Here is a 19,229-nt window from a genome sequence, read left to right as displayed (position 1 = left end):
GTCTGCCTGGTCCTCCCCCTCCTGTTCACTGTCCTCCTCCTCTGGGCATGGATCCGGCAGAGATCCAGCCGGTCCCTGAGGAGCCTCAGGCTGAATCACAACACCTGTTCATGCAGCTTAGGATTGTGTTGGCTTTTATAGCCGCTGCTGCACATGGCTGGCCCATGTTTAGCTGGTTATCCACTAAGACTCCAAGATCCCTTTCACAGTCACTCATGGTGAGTGTGGTTTCTCCTAATTTGTATGCATGTTTTGGGGTTTTTTTTGCCTAGGTGCAGGATTTTACTCTTCTCTACCACGACCATTTCTGCAAAGCCTCACCCAGTTCTGATCCTCTGGTTTATCAACAATTCAATGGGAGAAAAGTGAGTTTAGTAAAACCAAGTGGCTTTCCTTCCCCCAGAGAGCTAAATCTTAGTTTAGTTTCTGAGTTAGGGGTCATTTCAGCCTGGCCCTTTGTGTGCCTCGAGTGAAACTCTGGATTGATTTGTTCAATCATCCATCAGTTGGTCTTCCTGTCCATGCGCATTATTCTCAGGAGTTTTCTCCAACGTCAAAGTTCAAAAGCGTCAATGTTCTCTGCCTGTCAGGACTCTTCAAAGTCCAACTTTCACCCATCATAAAGCGTCACAAGGGATATCATGGCACGCACGGCTGTGATCGTTGTAGGCATGGACCCATCACGATATCTGGTTACCACATCTCCAGGATCTTTGTGGTTGCTCTGAGGATGGTGACGTTCATTCATCATTTTCGAAGAGGACCTTGACATCTTGGGGGGATGTCAAGACTTGCGTGTGAATTGGATCAAAGTGAGAGAGAGGTTTATTTGTTTATTATTTGTTTATTTATGAGAGTTGAAAGGGACCTTGCAGGTCATCAAGTCCAACCCCCTGCTTAAGCAGGAAATCCTACAGCACCCCAGCCAAATGATAGTCCAATCTCCTCTTGAAAATGTCCAAAGTTGGGGAGTTCACAACCTCCTCTGGCAGGCCGTTCCACTGGTTGATCGCTCTGACCGTCAGGAAGTTCTTCCTTATTTCTAGGTTGAATCTCTCCTTGGTCAGCTTCCAACTGTTGTTTCTCGTTTGGCCCTCTGGTGCCCTGGAAAACAGCGTGACCCCCTCCTCTCTGTGGCAACGCCTCAAGTACCTGTAGACTGCTATCATGTCCCCCCTGGCCCACTCAGGACTGTATGACTGCAACTTGTTGCTTATATCCTAAGATTTTTATTAATATTGATTATTTCTTCATTGCTTATTTGACCCCTGTGACAATCATTAAGTGTTGTACCACACGTTTCTTGACAAATCTATATTTTTTTTTAATATACCCTGAGAGCATATGCACCAAGACAAATTCCTTGTGTGTCCGCTCACACTTGGCCAATAAAGAATTGTATTGTAAAATAACGGAGAAATTTAAATTAATTTAAAGATCGTCATGTGTATTAAAATATATTTAAAATATCACTTGAGGTATTCCTATGAAGATGAACATTGGTGAAATTAGCAATGGTAATTTGCGTTAATGATATAAAATTCATTCCATGATAATTGGTTTTATAATACATTTAGTTCTCAAATTACGATAATTTGTTTAATGACTGTTCAAAGGTATGATAGTTCTGAGGGAAGGGATTAATGACTGATCTATGGTTTCTGTTAATGAAGCCAGCCATGAGGGCTTGGGGAATTCTGGGAGTTGAAGTTTTCTCATCTTCAAGTTGCAAAGATGGAGAAACACTATTTTAAGGAGAGGACAGACAATTGTGTGGGTTTTGGGTATATGAGTGATAGGAGCCTGCCCTAGTAGCTGAAACAAAGATCAAAATGTTTATTTTATTTATTTATAGAAACATAAAAGACTGACGGCAGAAAAAGACTTCATGATCCATCTAGTCTGCCCTTATACTATTTCCTGTATTTTTTATCTTACAATGGATATATGTTTATCCCAGGCATGTTTAAATTTCAGTTACTGTGGATTTACCAACCACGTCTGCTGGAAGTTTGTTCCAAGGATCTACTACTCTTTCAGTAAAATAATATTTTCTCATGTTGCTTTTGATCTTTCCCCCAACTAACTTCAGATTGTGTCCCCTTGTTCTTGTGTTCACTTTCCTATTTAAAACACTTCCCTCCTGAACCTTATTTAACCCTTTGACATATTTAAATGTTTCGATCATGTCCCCCCTTTTCCTTCTGTCCTCCAGACTATACAGATTGAGTCCATGAAGTCTTTCCTGATACGTTTTATGCTTAAGATCTTCCACCATTTTTGTAGTCCGTCTTTGGACCCATTCAATTTTGTCAATATCTTTTTGTAGTTGAGGTCTCCAGAACTGAACACAGGATTCCAAATGTGGCCTCACCAGCGCTCTATATAGCGGGATCACAATCTCCCTCTTCCTGCTTGTTATACCTCTAGCTATGCAGCCAAGCATCCTATTTGCTTTTCCTACCGCCCGACCACACTGCTCAGCCTTTTTGAGACTGTCAGAAATCACTACCCTAAATCTCACTAACCCTAAAACATATTTATTTATCAAGTACGTATTGGTAGTACACATAGATATAACACTGTTTATATACATCAGATGGGTACTAATAAGAGGGAAATATTAAGACAGAAATGGTAGGCATGCTGGTGCACTTATACACACCCCTTACTGACCTCTTAGGAATCGGGAGAGGTCAACAGCGGACAGTCTAAGGGTAAGCTTTTGAGGGTATGGCGACAAAACTACAGAGTCAGGTAGTGAATTCCAGGCATTAAACATTCGGTTGCTGAAGTCGTATTTTCTACAGTCAAGTTTGGAGCGGCTTACTTTGAGTTTTTATGTGTTGTGTGCTTGTGTGTTGTTGTGGTTGAAGCTAAAGTAGTCATTGACAGGAAGGACGTTGTAGCAGATGATTTTATGAGCTATGCCTAGGTTGTGTCGAAGGCAACGTGAATGTTGGGAATATGCAACCATTATAGATACGATACCTGCTGGTCGCCAAGCACCCAAAGTTTGATCACGTGACTTTGAAATAAGTCACTTTTTTCAGTGGCTATTGTAATTTTAAATGGTCACTAAGCAAGCAGCTGTAATTGAGGACTGCCTGCATGTGGGAAAATCACAAATAAAGCATAAATTATAAAGCAGTTGGGGGCAGTATTGCGAGCATTGACAACAATTGATATGTCTGTGTTTGAGAAATTGCCACGAACACATTGACAAGGGCCTGTAGAGTAGAGGTGGGGAACTATGGCCCCTTGAGAACCTATGAACTTCAACTCCCAGAATTCTTCAGCTGGCGGGCTCAGGAATTCTGGGAGTTGAAGTCCACAGGTTCTGAAGGGGCCATAGTTCTCCACTCCTACTGTACAGAATCAGAAGTTAGCAGAAACTGGGATAATTTATTTTATTATTGATTTATTAGTCCTTTTTGTATGCCACCCGACTCCCAGAGGACTCTGGGCAGCTTCCAAGGAATAAAAACAATTCATAAGAGCAATATAAAAACAATGTAAAACAGTATAAACTTTAATAAACCCAACCAACATACATACCCATTCCAGGACGTCCAGCAAACCTGGTGTTGTGGTTGGCTCTGGCCCAGCTCCTGCCCCAGGGAATGGGGAGGTGGATGCAGGGGAAAACTCAACATGTCACAGGCCTGTGTTATTGCCGACAGAATCATATCAGAGTTTGGTTTCCTCAGACGAAGAAGAAGGTGGGAGTGACTCGGCAGAGGGGGGCTTGGCACACAGCCCAGGCAGTCAATCTCCCTTATCTTCCATTGATTCAGATGATGACGTTTTGGACCCACGCAAGCGCAGAATTATGCGTAGAAGAGACCAAGTAAGAACATATTACAGGAAATAAGGGAGGCCACCTGTGTTTGGGTGGTGCTCCAGTAATTAGGGCTGCTGCTATAAATAGCAGCATGTGGGTTTGGCCATTGTGGAAGAATATCTGTTGCAGTTTCATCAGGAATCTTGTGCGCTGGACTTTGTTGCTTTTTCACGCCAAAGCAGAGCAGCGTTTGTGTGAGCTGCTGGCTAAGTACTTAATGACTGCATTGTACAGCTTACCCGGTTGTTTTGGGACGAGTTCTCTTTGCCATACAAAAAGAGTGCTTTGTTTATTTTGCCTTTTGTGATAAAGAACATTGTTTTGAATTTTCAAACGTGTGTGTGTGTCTGAAATTTGTATCCTAGATAGATAGATAGATAGATAGATAGATAGATAGATAGATAGATGATAGATAGATGATAGATAGATAGAAAGATATAGATAGATAGAAAGATATAGATAGATAGAAAGATAGATAGAGAGATAGATAGAGAGATAGAAAGAGATAGATAGATAGATAGATAGATAGATAGATAGATAGATAGAAAGATATAGATAGATAGAAAGATATAGATAGATAGAAAGATATAGATAGATAGATAGAGAGAGAGAGAGAGAGAGAGAGAGAGAGAGAGAGAGAGAGAGAGATAACAGATTGCGCTGCCTGGCAGAGTCAAGCAAAAATGAGCCTAACTGTGTGTGGCAACAACTTGCTTCCTCAGCTACCAATATTTCTCCACGGCTTAGCCATTTGGTGTCTACGATCGCGCCTTAACTAGATCGCAAGTTACCGGGAAATGTCAGGGAAATATCAGGGGATTTCAAAATATGCTTCCCCCCTGGGCGCCCTGCTTTCCCTCGGATTCACTCCATCAAGGCTGGCAGGAATCATTGAATACTCTAAACCAGCGTTTCCCAACCGCTGTGCCGCGGCACACTGGTGTGCCACAAGACAAGGTCAGGTGTGCCGTGAAGTTCCGCTTCCAAACCGGAAGTTGAGTGTCCCGGCTTGCTTCTTCACACCTTCATTTTCGCGCCTTTCTCCTTCGTGCCTTCTTTGCAGCAGGTGAGCTTGGGACTCGGCGGGATGGCAATAGCAGCGGCTGAGGCTTTCACTTGTGGCATCGGGAGTGCTAATAGCGGCGGTGGCGGGAATAGCGGGGGGGGGCTCCTGCAAGTGGAAGCCTCAGCCCTGGAGCCCCCTCGCGCCCATGGCTTCTCGTCGATGCCTCTGCCTGCCCGATCCGCGGGAGTGCTAATAGCGGCGGCGGCGGCGGGAATAGTGGGGGGGGGCTCCTGCAAGTGGAAGCCTCAGCCCTGGAGCCCCCTCGCGCCCATGGCTTCTTGTCGATGCCTCTGCCTGCCCGATCCGCGGGAGTGCTAATAGCGGCGGCGGCGGGAATAGTGGGGGGGGGCTCCTGCAAGTGGAAGTTTCAGCCCTGGAGCCCCCTCGCGCCCATGGCTTCTCGTCGATGCCTCTGCCTGCCCGATCCACGGGAGTGCTAATAGCGGCGGTGGGCAGGAGCCCCCCCCCCCGCTATTCCCACTGCCGCCGCTATTAGCACTCCCGCAGATCAGGCAAGCAGAGACATCGACGAGAAGCCATGGGCGCGAGGGGGCTCCAGGGCTGAGGCTTCCACTTGCAGGAGCCCCCCCCCCCACTATTCCCGCCGCCGCTATTAGCACTCCCGCGGATCGGGCAGGCAGAGACATCGACGAGAAGCCATGGGCGCGAGGAGGCTCCAGGGCTGAGGCTTCCACTTGTGGCTGTCCCCGCCCGCCCGATCCTTCCTTCTCTCCGGCTTTTTTGGGGTGCGGCTTCTTCCACAGCGGTGGCTGCAGCGGCGCTGGCGATCCGGCCGCTAGCCGCTCCAAGCGCTGTGGGAACGCCCACCCCTCTCACAGTCCCGTCCCGGGCTGTCAGTAAAGGGGCTGCTTGCTCGGAACATTCAAACTAAGGGAAAGCCTCCACAGAGAAGAAAGGAAGAGAGAGAACGAGAGAGAGCAACAGAGAGAGAGAGAGAGTGAGAAAGAACAAGAGAGAGAAAGCATGAGAGAGAGAGAAAGAACAAGAGAGAGAAAGAAAATAAGAGAGAACAAGAGAGAGAGAGAGACTAAGAGAGAGAGAAAGAAAAGAGAGAGAAAATAAGAGAATGAGAGAGCAACAGAGAGAGAGAAAGAACAAGAAAAAGCACGAGAGAAGAAAAGCAAGAGAGAAAAAGAGAGATAGCAAGAGATACTGAAAGAAAGCAAGAGAGAGAGAGAGAAAAAAAGAAAGCAAGAGAGACAGATAGGAAGAGGAAAGGAGAGAGAGAGAAATGAACAAAAAGGGGAGGAGAAATGAGAAAATGATTGAGGCAGAGAATGAGAGGAGAGAGAAACAAGAGAGAGAGAGAGAGGTGATTCTTGAAGCATATGGTAAAAAGCACCCAAATAATAAGAAAAACCCCCCAGCCCTCACCTGTTTTTGAAAAGAATAAAAGAGAATAAAACCCCAGCCCTCACCTGGTTTTGGAAATGGTTTGAGTACACACAGACATATAAGGGGCGGGGGGAGAGACAGAAATGAGACAGTAGTATAAATTTGAGGAGGGATGATTGATGATTGACTGTATTTATAAGGGGATGTTACATGGGATTGTATGTTCTATGTATAAATACATGTAGAAATACTGTAGATCTGAAGGTCAGCAGTTCAAATCTCATCCCCAGCTCCAGGTTGACTCAGCCTTCCATCCTTCCGAGGTGGGTAAAATGAGGACCCGGATTGTGGAGGGCAATAGCCTTGCTCTGTTAAAAAATGCTATTGCTAACATGTTGTAAGCCGCCCTGAGTCTAAGGAGAAGGGGGCATAAAAATTGAATAAATAAATAAATAAATAATATTTATTGTCTTTTTGTGTCATTTTGGTTGGTGGTGTGCCCCAGGATTTTGTAAATGTAAAAAGTGTGCCGCAGCTCAAAAAAGGTTGAAAATCACTGCTCTAAACACATAAAGTTGCTTGTCAGGCTGCCGAAGGAGTTAATGACTTGGCAAGTTCGTGTTTGAAATATTGGATTGACCTACAAGGAAGAGTACAACATAATTACCTGCATAGCAGAATACGCGCGTTTCAACGCTGCATGGTTTGGCAAACACAACCCCTTACTTTCCAAAACAGGTTATCCTTCCTGGATCCGGTGTGGCTCAATCATTGAGAATTCAGAGGTGGGATGCACATAATTTCCTTACCGGTTGGCCCAGCACCGACAATGTGAGCATGTTAACTTCAGATGCACGCAGTCTTTTTCACATGCGCTTTGCTTGTGCACACAGCTTGGACATGTGGCTAAATAGGACGGCATGATCCCCTCATATAGAGCGCTGGTGAGACCACATTTGGAGTACTGTGTTCAGTTCTGGAGACCTCACCTACAAAAAGATATTGACAAAATTGAACGGGTCCAAAGACGGGCTACAAGAATGGTGGAAGGTCTGAAGTATAAAACGTATCAGGAAAGACTTAATGAACTCAATCTGTATAGTCTGGAAGACAGAAGGAAAAGGGGGGACATGATCGAAACATTTAAATATGTTAAAGGGTTAAATAGGGTTCAGGAGGGAAGTGTTTTTAACAGGAAAGTGAACACAAGAACAAGGGGACACAATCTGAAGTTAGTTGGGGGAAAGATCAAAGGCAACATGAGAAAGTATTATTTTACTGAAAGAGTAGTAGATCCTTGGAACAAACTTCCAGCAGACGTGGTTGGTAAATCCACAGTAACCGAATTTAAACATGCCTGGGATAAACATATATCCATTGTAAGATAAAATACAGGAAATAGTAAAAGGGCAGACTAGATGGACCATGGGGTCTTTTTCTGCCGTCAGTCTTCTATGTTTCTATGTTTCTATAGCACCCACCCCACGTATGGTCGCTATTAATGGTTCGCCTGAATCAGACCGGCTGAATGCCACCTCTAATGGAGATTTTATGTACTACGCTTAGGTCAGACTACAGGCGGCATAGTTCTAGCTTTTCCAAAATTTCAAGCCGGGTGGCATAAGATATTCTATTGTGAGCAGAGAAGTGGAGCATTCTTCTCGTGAAATAATTCTGGACTTGCTCAATTGCATTAATGTCCAATATACAGTGTGGATTCCAGGCAGAGGAGCTGTATTCAAAAATTGGTCTGGCAAAGGTTTGGTATGCCCTGGTTAGCAGTGCAATGTTACCAGAGAAGAAACTTCACAAAATTAGGTTAACGACTCTTAATTATAATGATAATTTTATAATAATCCATAAGGGTTGTTTACAAGGGTTTTTCCCGGTATCCTTTTCATTTCCTCATTAAAAATAGCCGCCCCGAGTTTTCGGAGAAGGGTGGCATATAAATCTAAATAATAATAATAATAATAATAATAATAATAATAATAATAATGCCTTGATTTATGTCACGATCAATAGAATGGTGATGGGGACCATGACCATGATGATATTTGCATTTTTAAAAATACAGTATAAGAATAGCCTTCCTGGATGAAGCCGAGGTCCCTCTCGGTCCAGCATTTCATTTGGAGGCCAAATCTGATGCTTCTTAATACAGTAAATGGAGTTTTGTCCCTTTTCTGTTATTGTTTATTTGCAACGGATATTTGAAGTCATATCACCTCGCTGCAATTTAGAGATAGATTGAATCTTCAAGAGAGACAGCTTGTCCTCTATAAATTTATTCAGCCTTTTGTTTGCAGGGGTCATCAAATCTTGTGGGAATGAGTTCCATGGGCTAATTATGCCCAGTCCTTGGCTCGCTCTGTTTTATCTCTCTTTTAATTAGATTCATTGTGTGGGAAGCCACCACCTCTCTTAGAAGAATGAAATATTTTGAGGAATATTTTAAAAAGGCAGGTTATTATATTTCCCAAAGGGAGAAATGGAGAAACATCTTTCTCCAGAAGCAAAAAGCAACCTCTACTTTCCTTAATAGCCCCAGCAGTTACTGAGGCCAGCTTTTAGAAATGCAGATTTGGTCATCTATAGGTTATGACCTATAAAGCCCTTCATGGCATCGGATCAGAATATCTCCGGGACCGTCTTCTGCCGCACGAATCCCAGCGACCAGTTAGGTCCCCCAGAGTTGGCCTTCTCCGGGTCCCGTCGACTAAACAATGTCATCTGGCAGGACCCAGGGGAAGAGCCTTCTCTGTGGCGGCCCCGACCCTCTGGAACCAACTCCCCCCGGATATCAGAGTTGCCCCCACCCTCCTTGCCTTTTGTAAGCTCCTCAAAACCCACTGTTGTCAGGCATGGGGGAATTGAAATTTTTCCTTCCCCCTGGGCTTATAGAATTTATACATGGTATGTTTGTATGTATGATTGGTTCATTAAATTGGGGTTTTTTAGATTATTTTTAATATTAGATTTGTTTACATTGTCTTTTTATTGTTGTTAGCCGCCCCGAGTCTGCGGAGAGGGGCGGCATACAAATCTGATTAATAAAATAAATAAAATAATAAAATAAGACAAAATATTTTGAAATAAAGGCAGAAGGGTAGGATGAGAAGCAGCTGTCACTCAACATCCAACAGAGGACAAAGCCATTAAGCCACAATAGGAATTATTACATCATCCTCAGAGCTGTCCAAACGTCAACCAAATTTAATTCAGACCTAGGATTTATTATTTGCCTATAGAGCCAGTTATGACCCCTACATGACCCCATGGGAATCTGACAGCCGCCAATAGAATACATGTTCTTGCACAAGAACAGGGAGCTCAAGTGCAAAGCTCAAAGAAACTCTCAACTCCATGTAGTCAGCTGCACTAGAACCAGTGGTGGGTTACTGCCCGTACGCCCCGGAACTACGTTCTAGTAGTGTCCCATAGATTGCGCAATTTCTGTGCGATGGATCCGGTGCTGTCTTCGCCAGTCCGTCGTGCAGTACTATCTCTTTTTTTGGAATTATTGGCTTTATTTTGCTTCCTGCACATGCTCGGAAGCAAAATCTTGTGAGAGGACGCTCGCGGCATGTGATTCCAGTGATTTTTTTACTTCTGCTCATGCACGGAAGTAAAAAACCCCAACAAAATCGCGCACAAGCATCCCCTCACAATTTGGCAGATCGAATCTCAGTAGGCTCAAGATTGACTCAGCCTTCCATCCTTCCAAGGTTGCTAAACAGAAGAACCCCAAATGTTGGGGGCAATAGGCTCACTCTCTGTAAACCGCTTAGAGAGGGACTATAAAGCAGTGATTTTCAACCTTTTTTGAGCCGCGGCACATTTTTTACATTTACGAAACCCTGGGGCACATTGAGCGGGGGAGGGGAGGGGCTAAAAAATGTTTGGACAAAAAAATTCTCTCTCTCTCTTTTCCTCCCCTTCGCTCTATTTCTTTCTCCCTCCCTCTTTCTCTCCCTTCCTTCCTCTTTCTCTCTCCATCCCTCTTTCTTTCTCTTCCTTCCTTCCTTCCTTTCTTTTTTGCTCTCTTTCTCTCTCCCTCCCTCCCTCCCTCTATGTCTTTCTCTCTCTCTCCTTCCCTCCCTCCCTCTCTCTCTCTTGCTTTTTTCTCTCTCTCTCTCTTTCTTTCTCTCTTTCTCTTGTTCTCTTTCTCTCTCTTGGTTTCTTTCTCTCTCTCATTCTCTCGCTCACTCGCTCTTTCTCTCTCTCTCCATCCCTCTTTCTTTCTCTTCCTTCCTTCCTTTCTTTTTTGCTCTCTTTCTCTCTCCCTCCCTACCTCCCTCTATGTCTTTCTCTCTCTCTCCTTCCCTCCCTCTCTCTCTCTCTTGCTTTCTTTCTCTCTCTTGCTCTCTCTCTTTCTCTTTCTCTTGTTCTCTTTCTCTCTCTTGGTTTCTTTCTCTCTCTCATTCTCTCGCTCACTCGCTCTTTCTCTCTCTTGCTTTCTCTCTTGCTTTCTTTCTCTCTCTCTTGCTTTCTTTCTCTCTGAGCTTCGCGGCACACATGACCATGTTTCGCAGCACACTAGTGTGCCGCGGCACACTGGTTGAAAAACACTGCTATAAAGCACTGTGAAGCAGTATATAAGTCTAAATGCTATAATGCTATGAGCTGGAGAGTTTTGGGGGAGCTCTTTTAGAGCAGTGTTTCCCAACTTTGGCAACTTTATTATTTATTTATTTGTTTATTTTGTCCAATACACAATACATATAGAAGAGAATAGACATGAGGTAATATATATAAAGAAAAATATAAAATAGAGAAGAAGATATATGAAAGGAAGAAAATATATATGATATATGAGATAAAGGAAAGATAATTGGACAAGGGATGAAAGGCACACTGGTGCACTTATGCACGCCCCTTACTGACCTCTAAGGAACCTGGAGAGGTCAATTGTGAATAGTCTAAGGGGAAAATGTTGGGGGTTAGGGGTTGACACTATTGAGTCTGGTAATGAGTTCCACGCTTCGACAACTCGATTGTTAGTCATATTTTTTACAGTCAAGTTTGTAGCGGTTAATATTAACTTTGAATCTGTTGCGTGCTCTTGTGTTATTGCGGTTGAAGCTGAAGTAGTCATTGACAGGTAGGACGTTGCAGCATATGATCTTGTGGGCAATGCTTAAATCATGTTTTAGGCGTCGTAGTTCTAAGCTTTCTAGACCCAGGATTGTTAGTCTATTTTCGTAGCGTATTCTGTTTCGAGTGGATCTGTAGGTCAGCGGTTCAAATCTCATCACCGGCTCAAGGTTGACTCAGCCTTCCATCCTTCCAAGGTGGGTACAATGAGGACCCGGATTGTCCTCATTTTATTTGGACTTCAACTCCCAGAATTCCACAGCCAGCAAATGCTGACTGGGGAATTCTGGGAGTTGAAGTCCAGATATCTTCAAGTTGCCAAGGTCGGGAAACACTGTTTTAGAGGGTGATATGGAAATGGGGCTGTGTCGTTCGGATCACGGCTGATCTCAAAATAAAATTAAATGAGCATCAGATATCTATGTGCATAGCGGATACCCAGAGAATTTCAGAGCTGTAGACCAAGCTAAGAAATCACTCCGTCAACCTAGAAGCAGGCAGCACAAACAGCTTCTATCTTTTGCCGGAAACTGGACTCAAGGGAGCCTTTAGCTGTATTGGAAATTCCACTTTTAGTTTTTATACTGATGGGAGACCTCTTTAGCAGGGCTGAATTTAAGCTTAGCTGCGGATGTCTTCTGCCCTCTGGTGGCAGCTGCCATATTTACAAGTTTGCCCCACTTCTGGTTTAAGCCTTCATCTGCAGCTGGCTGTGGGGTTACAGATGGTGCAGGGGAGGCCAGCAGTGACCAACCCTCTTGAAACACTGCTTAGCAGAAAGTGGGGGGGATTGTGGTGCTGTCATCATTGGCAAAGGCATGCTTTAATCCACACCTGGATCTCAAAAACTCTTCATATGGGACAGTAGCTGTCCACGACTCATGTAGCCGTAAGTAAGTTTTGGCCCTGTTCTACGACCTTTCTTGCCAGGGTTGTTAAGTGAATCACTGCAGTTGATCAATTAGTAACCCAGTTGTTAATGGATTCCCCCAGTTGTGCGAAGCAGTTGCCAAGCATCTGGATTTTTTTTTTTAATTATAATTTTTTTTATTTTTTTCTCCACATTTTCCATATACAGTAATACCTTGTCTTATGAACCTAATTGGTTCCCGGGGGAGGTTCGTAAGACGAAAAGTTTGTAAGACGAAACATTGTTTCCCATAGGAAACAATGTAAAGTCAATTAATCCGTGCAACGCAAAAAAACGACGACGCCCGGCTGTCACCTTTTAAAACAGCCGGGGGGGGGGCCTTCTCAGCGTCCTTCTGAACCCGAACACCAAACCTGAACTTCCGGGTTCGGCGTTCGGGAGGCCGCTGAGAAGCCCTGCCGCCCGGCTGTCACCTTTTAAAACAGCTGGGGGGCTTCTCGGTGGCCTCCCGAACGCCGAACCCGGAAGTTCAGGTTTGGCGTTCGGGTTCAGGAGGACGCTGAGAAGCCCCCCGGCTGTTTTAAAAGGTGACAGACAGGCGGCAGGGCTTCTCGGCGGTGGCAACGGGTTCGTAAGAAGGAAAAAGTTCGTAAGAAGAGGCAAAAAATTTCTGAACCCCAGGTTTGTATCTCGGATTGTTCGTAAGACAAGGGGTTTGTATCATGAGGTACCACTGTATACATCAATACATATACTGTGGTACCTCTACCTAAGAACACCTCTACTTAAGAACTTTTCTAGATAGATAAGAACCGGGTGTCCAAGATTTTTTTGCCTCTTCAAAAGAACCATTTTTCTACTTAAGAACTTGAGCCCGGAAAAATTTCCCAGGAAATTTGAGAGCGGCACGAAGGCCCAGCCAGTTTCCTATCATTCCCCCTTTAATCCCGGCCATCTCAGGCTTTTTGGGGCTGCCAGAGGAGCCTTTCGGTGGCACTTAAGGAGGCTTTGGCAGTCCAGAGCAAACGAAGCATTTTCCTTTCTCTGGGCGCTTGGAGAAGGAATAAACCTCTACCAGCGCCCAGAGAAAAGAAACGCTCCCTTCACTCTGGGCAGCCCAGAGCGAACGGAGCGTTTTCCTTTCTCTGGGCGCCGCCCCAGAGTCCCTCTTTTTTTTTTAAGCCTTAAAGTTTTGGATTTTTTTGATTCCCCTTCCCTCAACTTCTTCCTTCGGCAGCGACTCTCCTCCTCCTCTTCTTACTCCTCCTCCTCCCACCCAAATTCTGAACTTTTATTTCTTTCCTAATGGGTTTGCACGCATTATTTGCTTTTACATTGATTCCTATGGGGGAAATTGCTTCTACTTACAAACATTTCTGCTTAAGAACCTGATCACGGAACAAATTAAGTTCTTAAGTAAAGGTACCACTGTACCTTTAGAATATGTCAATAGTACACACATTTTCCAATCAGTCAAAATTCAACAGCCTATTTTAACACCTGGTCTTGCTGTTATTGAGTAGTCTATTTCTTTCTTTTCTCCATGCTCCCCTCTCTCTATCTCCTTCTCCCCTTCCTATCTTCTTATTCCTTCTCTCCCCCTTCCTCCCTCTCCTCCTTCCCTTCCCTCCTTCCTTTCTACTTCCTCTTTCTCCTTCTACACTAGTGGTTCTCAACCTTTCTAATGCCGCGACCCCTTAATACGTTTCCTCTTGCTGTGGTGACCCCCAACCGTAAGTCTAGTGCCAATTCTCCCAACAGAGCTTTAAGCCGATTGGCAGGAAGGTCAGAGGGACACCCCCACTGTAAACGTGTGATTGGTCGGATTGTAAAAATATGTTCCAAAATGCCAAAATAGAAGCTTTAGTTCCTAACACCTTGGGAAATTTGTCTTTTCCCATGGTCTTAGGCGACCCCTGTGAAACAGTCGTTTGACCCCCAAAGGGGTACTGATCCCCCAGAGTGAGAACCACTGTTCCAGACCCTTCCCTGAGTGGTTGTAATTTTATCATTATTATTTATTTATTTATTAATCAGATTTGTATGCCGCCCCTCTCCGCAGACTAGGTGTGGCTAACAACAATAAAAAGACAATGTAAACAAATCTAATATTAAAAATAATCTAAAAAACCCCAATTTAAAGAACCAATCATACATACAAACATACCATGTATAAATTCTATAAGCCTAGGGGGAAGGGAAATTTCAATTCCCCGATGCCTGACGACAGAGGTGGGTCATGAGGAGCTTACGAAAGGCAAGGAGGGTGGGGGCAAGTCTGATATCTGGGGGGAGTTGGTTCCATAGAGTCGGGGCCGCCACAGAGAAGGCTCTTCCCCTGGGTCCCGCCAGACAACATTGTTTAGTCGACAGGACCCGGAGAAGGCCAGCTCTGTGGGACCTAACTGGTTGCTGGGATTTGTGCGGCAGAAGGCGGTCCCGGAGATATTCTGGTCCGATGCCATGAAGGGCATTATAGGTCATAACCAACACTTTGAATTGTGACCGGAAACCGATCGGCAACCAATTTTAATACATATAACATTTAACAGACTGACAGCATTTTCCCATCCTTCTTTGGATTGTCAACATTGCTTTTAAACTTCTTATTGTTTAACATCATATCTATATTGTTAACTCTTTATTTTAAGTATGTGTTATTAATCTAATGCTACCTCCTTGATCTAAATTCTGTCACCTGAATTTCTTCAATTTCTTTTCCATTTTCTTTTTCTTTTGATCATGATAATTTAATCTCTTATCTAAATTCCTTTTCTACGCATTCGTAAAATTTTACCCATAAACCTCATCACCTTGAGGTTCGATTACTGCAACGCTCTCTACATGGGGCTACCTTTGAAAAGTGTTCGGAAACTTCAGATCGTGCAGAATGCGGCCGCGAGAGCCATCGTGGGGCTTCCTAGATTCGCCCACGTTTCTGCAACACTCCGCGGCCTGCACTGGCTGCCGATCGGTTTCCGGTCACAATTCCGGGCCAGAATACATCCGGACCCGCCTTCTACCGCACGAATCCCAGCGGCCGATAAGGTCCCACAGAGTTGGCCTTCTCCGGGTCCCGTCGACCAAACAATGTCGTTTGGCGGGACCCAGGGGAAGAGCCTTCTCTGTGGCGGCCCTGACCCTCTGGAACCAACTCCCCCCAGAGATTAGAACGGCCCCCACCCTCCTTGTCTTTCGCAAATTACTTAAGACCCACCTTTGTCGCCAGGCATGGGGGAGTTGAGTTATCCTTTCCCCCTAGGCTATTACAAGTTATGCATGGTATGTTTGTGTGTATGTTTGGTTTTTTATAATAAGGGGTTTTTAGTTGTTTTTATTAATTGGATTGTTTATGTTGTTTTACCACTGTTGTTAGCTGCCCCGAGTCTGCGGAGAGGGACGGCATACAAATCCAATAAATAATAATAATAATAAAATAATTCCGAATCTTCCTTATTTTTAAGTTTCATTGTTAATCTATTCACTTCCGCACAGTCTATGTGGACTGTGGCAAATATCTGAATTTTGACCCCATGATCATGGACTTACTACAAAGATTGGGACTGTGAAAAATCATCCTAAGTCTTTTTTTTTTAATTGACATTGTAACTTTGAACCGTCACTAAATGAACTGTTGTAAGTCAGGGACTATTTGCTTTTACTTTCTTGTTTCCCTTCCTGACTCCTTCTCGCAGAACCCCTTCCACCTCCACATGGACCAATGCGGCGACTTTGAGACTCTCCTGGACCTGCTGGCCACCGTCTTCCATGCCAACCGTTGGCAAGACGTCACCCTGGTTTTGTGCCAAGCCTGGGATGCATCGGCCTTCCTCGACCTCTGGACCAGCCATGCCCACCTGGAGAAGACCGTTGTGATTGACTTGAGCTTCCTGGACGAGAGAGAAGCTGCTCGCCACCTTCGGAGACATTTGGAGGAATACCGCGAATTGCCCGGCCCGGCTTTGCTTTTCGGCTGTAACGCTCCCTTCTCCCAGCTCATATTCCGGACTGCGAAGGAGTTGGGAGTCACTCAACAGTTCCACTGGATTTGGGGGCAACCTCAGAACGTGGGTGAGCTCCAGACGGAGGGGCTTCCGTTAGGACTTCTGGCCTTTGGGGAGGTGGACAGGCCCTCCCTGGAAAACTTCATCCAGGACGCCATAGAGCTGGTGTCTCGCGCCATTTCCCGCGCTGTCTACATCCGACCAGACCTTGCCCTCATCCAGAGCATGGTGAATTGCAATGACAAACATGTTGTGGACTCTGAGTCCTCGGGGCTCTACCTTTCCCAGTGAGTAGCTACTCTTGATTTTTGAATCCCTAAGAGTAACCGATCCCTTCTCCTAGCATGCACACCCGCTTCTCAACGTATGACCCCAATTAAGCCCCAAAATTGCCTTGGCTAAGCAAAGCAGTGGTTATATGAATTTTGCCACGTGTACAAAGTTTTTATTTATTTATTTATTCATTCATTCATTCATTTTATTTATTTATTTGTTTGTTTGTTTTATTTGTTTTATTTATTTATTTATTTATTTTATTCATTCATTCATTCATTCATTCATTTATTGGATTTATATGCCGCCCCTCTCCGAAGACTCGGGGTGGCTAACAGCAATCATAAAACAATGTACAATAGTAATCCAATACTAAAAACAAATGAAAAACCCCTTAATATAAAAAACCAAACATACATACAAACATACCATGCATAAAATTGTAAAGGCCTAGGAGGAAAAGGAATCTTAATTCTCCCATGCCTGGCGGCAGAGGTGGGTTTCAAGAAGCTTACGAAAGGCAAGGAGGGTGGGGCCGATTCTAATCTCTGGGGGGAGTTGGTTCCAGAGGGCCGGGGCCGCCACAGAGAAGGCTCTTCCCCTGGGTCCCGCCAAGCGGCATTGTTTAGTTGACGGGACCCGAAGAAGACCCACTCTGTGGGACCTGACTGGTCGCTGGGATTTGTGCAGCAGAAGGTGGTCCCTGAGATAATCTGGTCCGGTGCCATGAAGGGCTTTATAGGTCATAACCAACACTTTGAATTGTGACCGGAAACTGATAGGCAACCAATGCAGACTGCGGAGTGTTGATGTAACATGGGCATACCTGGGAAAGCCCATGATTGCTCTCGCAGCTGCATTCTGCACGATCTGAAGTTTCCGAACAGTTTTCAAAGTCATTAACAGATTTACAAATTAACAGAGTTTGAAGGGACCTTGTAGGTCCGTGATGGCTCACCTATGGCACAGGTGCCACAGGTGGCACGCGGAGCCATATCTGCTGGCACGTGAGCTGTTGCTTTAACTCAGCTCCAGTGTGTATGTTTGTGTTGGCCATCTGATTTTTGGTTCGCACAGGGGCTCTGGGAGGGCGATTTTGGCTTCCAAAGAGCCTCCAAGGGGGGTGGGTGAGGGAGTTTTTATCCTGGCTCCAGGGAAACCTTTGGAGGCTGAGGAGGGCCAAAAATGAGTCTACTGGGCACACCAGCAGTTGGGAAACAGTCCGTTTCCGGCCTCCAGGGGGCCTCCGGGGAGCGGGGAAAGCTGTTTTTGTCCTCCCCAGGCATTGAATTATGGGTGTGGGCACTCGGGCTTGTGTGATAGCACACACCCACGCTCTTTCAGCACCCAAGACAAAAAAGGTTCGCCATCACTGTTTAGGTCCCCTAGTCCAGTGATTTTGCACCTTTTTTGAGCCGCAGCACATTTTTTACATTTACAAAATCCTGGGGCACACCACCAACCAAAATGACACAAAATCACACTCTACACATTACATATTATACATATAGTTAATAATATAGTTTAATACACCATCAGGATAGACATAACCTCTGCCGCCAGGCATGGGGGAATTGAGATCCTCTTTCCCCCTAGGCCTTTACAATTCTATGCATGGTATGTATGTATGTTTGGTTTTTATATTAATGGGTTTTTAATCATTTGTAGTATTGAATTACTATTGTACACTGTTTTATTGTTGCTGTTAGCCACCCCGAGTCTCCGGAGAGGGGCGGCATACAAATCAAATCAGATAGATAGATAGATAGATAGATAGATAGATAGATAGATAGATAGATAGATAGATAGATAGATAGATAGATAGATAACCAGCTGAGGCTTCATCCAGTGGTGGCAAGATTTACCTCCAGTCCTGACCAGGATTAGAAATCGGGACCATGGGGAGGAGTAGCAGCTTCAACTACTCGCCGCGGCCACACAATGAGAAGTGCACGGCAGCCCAAGCGGGGACCTTCCTGGGTGTGGATGAGAGACAGCCTGCTATTGGTTCATCGGTAGTGGTTGGGATGAATCCTAGAAGGTGATTGGTCAGTGAGCGTTCCCTGTGCCTCCACTCTTCCTGTTGCTGATAGCTGGAGGGATTGTGAGGGGAATGTTTATGTTCGGATGGAGGCGGCTGGCGGTGGGCTGGATAAATGGCCTCCGCGGGCCATATCTGGCACGCAGGCCGTAGTTTGGGGACCCATATTTAATTTCCCCACGACACACCAGACCATGTCTTCGGAGAGGGGCGGGATACAAATCTAATAAATTATTAGATTATTATTATTATTAGATTATTATTAAATTATTATCTAATGATAATTATCTAATAAATTATTAGATTATTATTATTGTTAGATTATTATTAAATTATTATCTAATAATAATTATCTAATAATAATTATCTAATAATAATTATCTAATAAATTATTATTATTATTATTATTATTATTATTATTATTATTATTATTATTATTATGTCTCATGGCACACTGGTTGAAAAACACTGCTCTAGTCCAACCCTCCACTCAAGCAGGAGACTCTACACCTATCATGGTAAATCTATGTCATGTGTGCGACAGGTGGCACACGGAGCCACATCAGAAGGCACGCGAGACTTTGCCCTGTATCAGCTCTGGCTGAAGCGTAGACATCAGAGAGTTACTGTTAATGGCGAGTATTCTGAGCAGAGACAGGTTACAAGCGGTGTGCCAC

The 19,229-nt window shown here is 44.6% G+C and overlaps 1 protein-coding gene across 1 annotated transcript in view; it reads left to right on the top strand.

Annotated features, from left to right (window-relative positions):
- GRIN3B (glutamate ionotropic receptor NMDA type subunit 3B) overlaps window positions 1–19,229 on the top strand; it is a 100,504-nt gene that overhangs the window by 47,321 nt on the left and 33,954 nt on the right. Inside the window, exon 2 of the mRNA XM_070736409.1 lies at window positions 15,930–16,525. Within this exon, the coding sequence (XP_070592510.1) occupies window positions 15,930–16,525 (596 nt within the window). The remainder of the gene's footprint in view (window positions 1–15,929; window positions 16,526–19,229) is intronic.

Source organism: Erythrolamprus reginae, chromosome 1, assembly GCF_031021105.1.
Source record: "Erythrolamprus reginae isolate rEryReg1 chromosome 1, rEryReg1.hap1, whole genome shotgun sequence".
Taxonomy (NCBI): Eukaryota; Metazoa; Chordata; class Lepidosauria; order Squamata; family Dipsadidae; genus Erythrolamprus; species Erythrolamprus reginae.
This window is presented reverse-complemented; position numbering and strand designations above follow the sequence as displayed.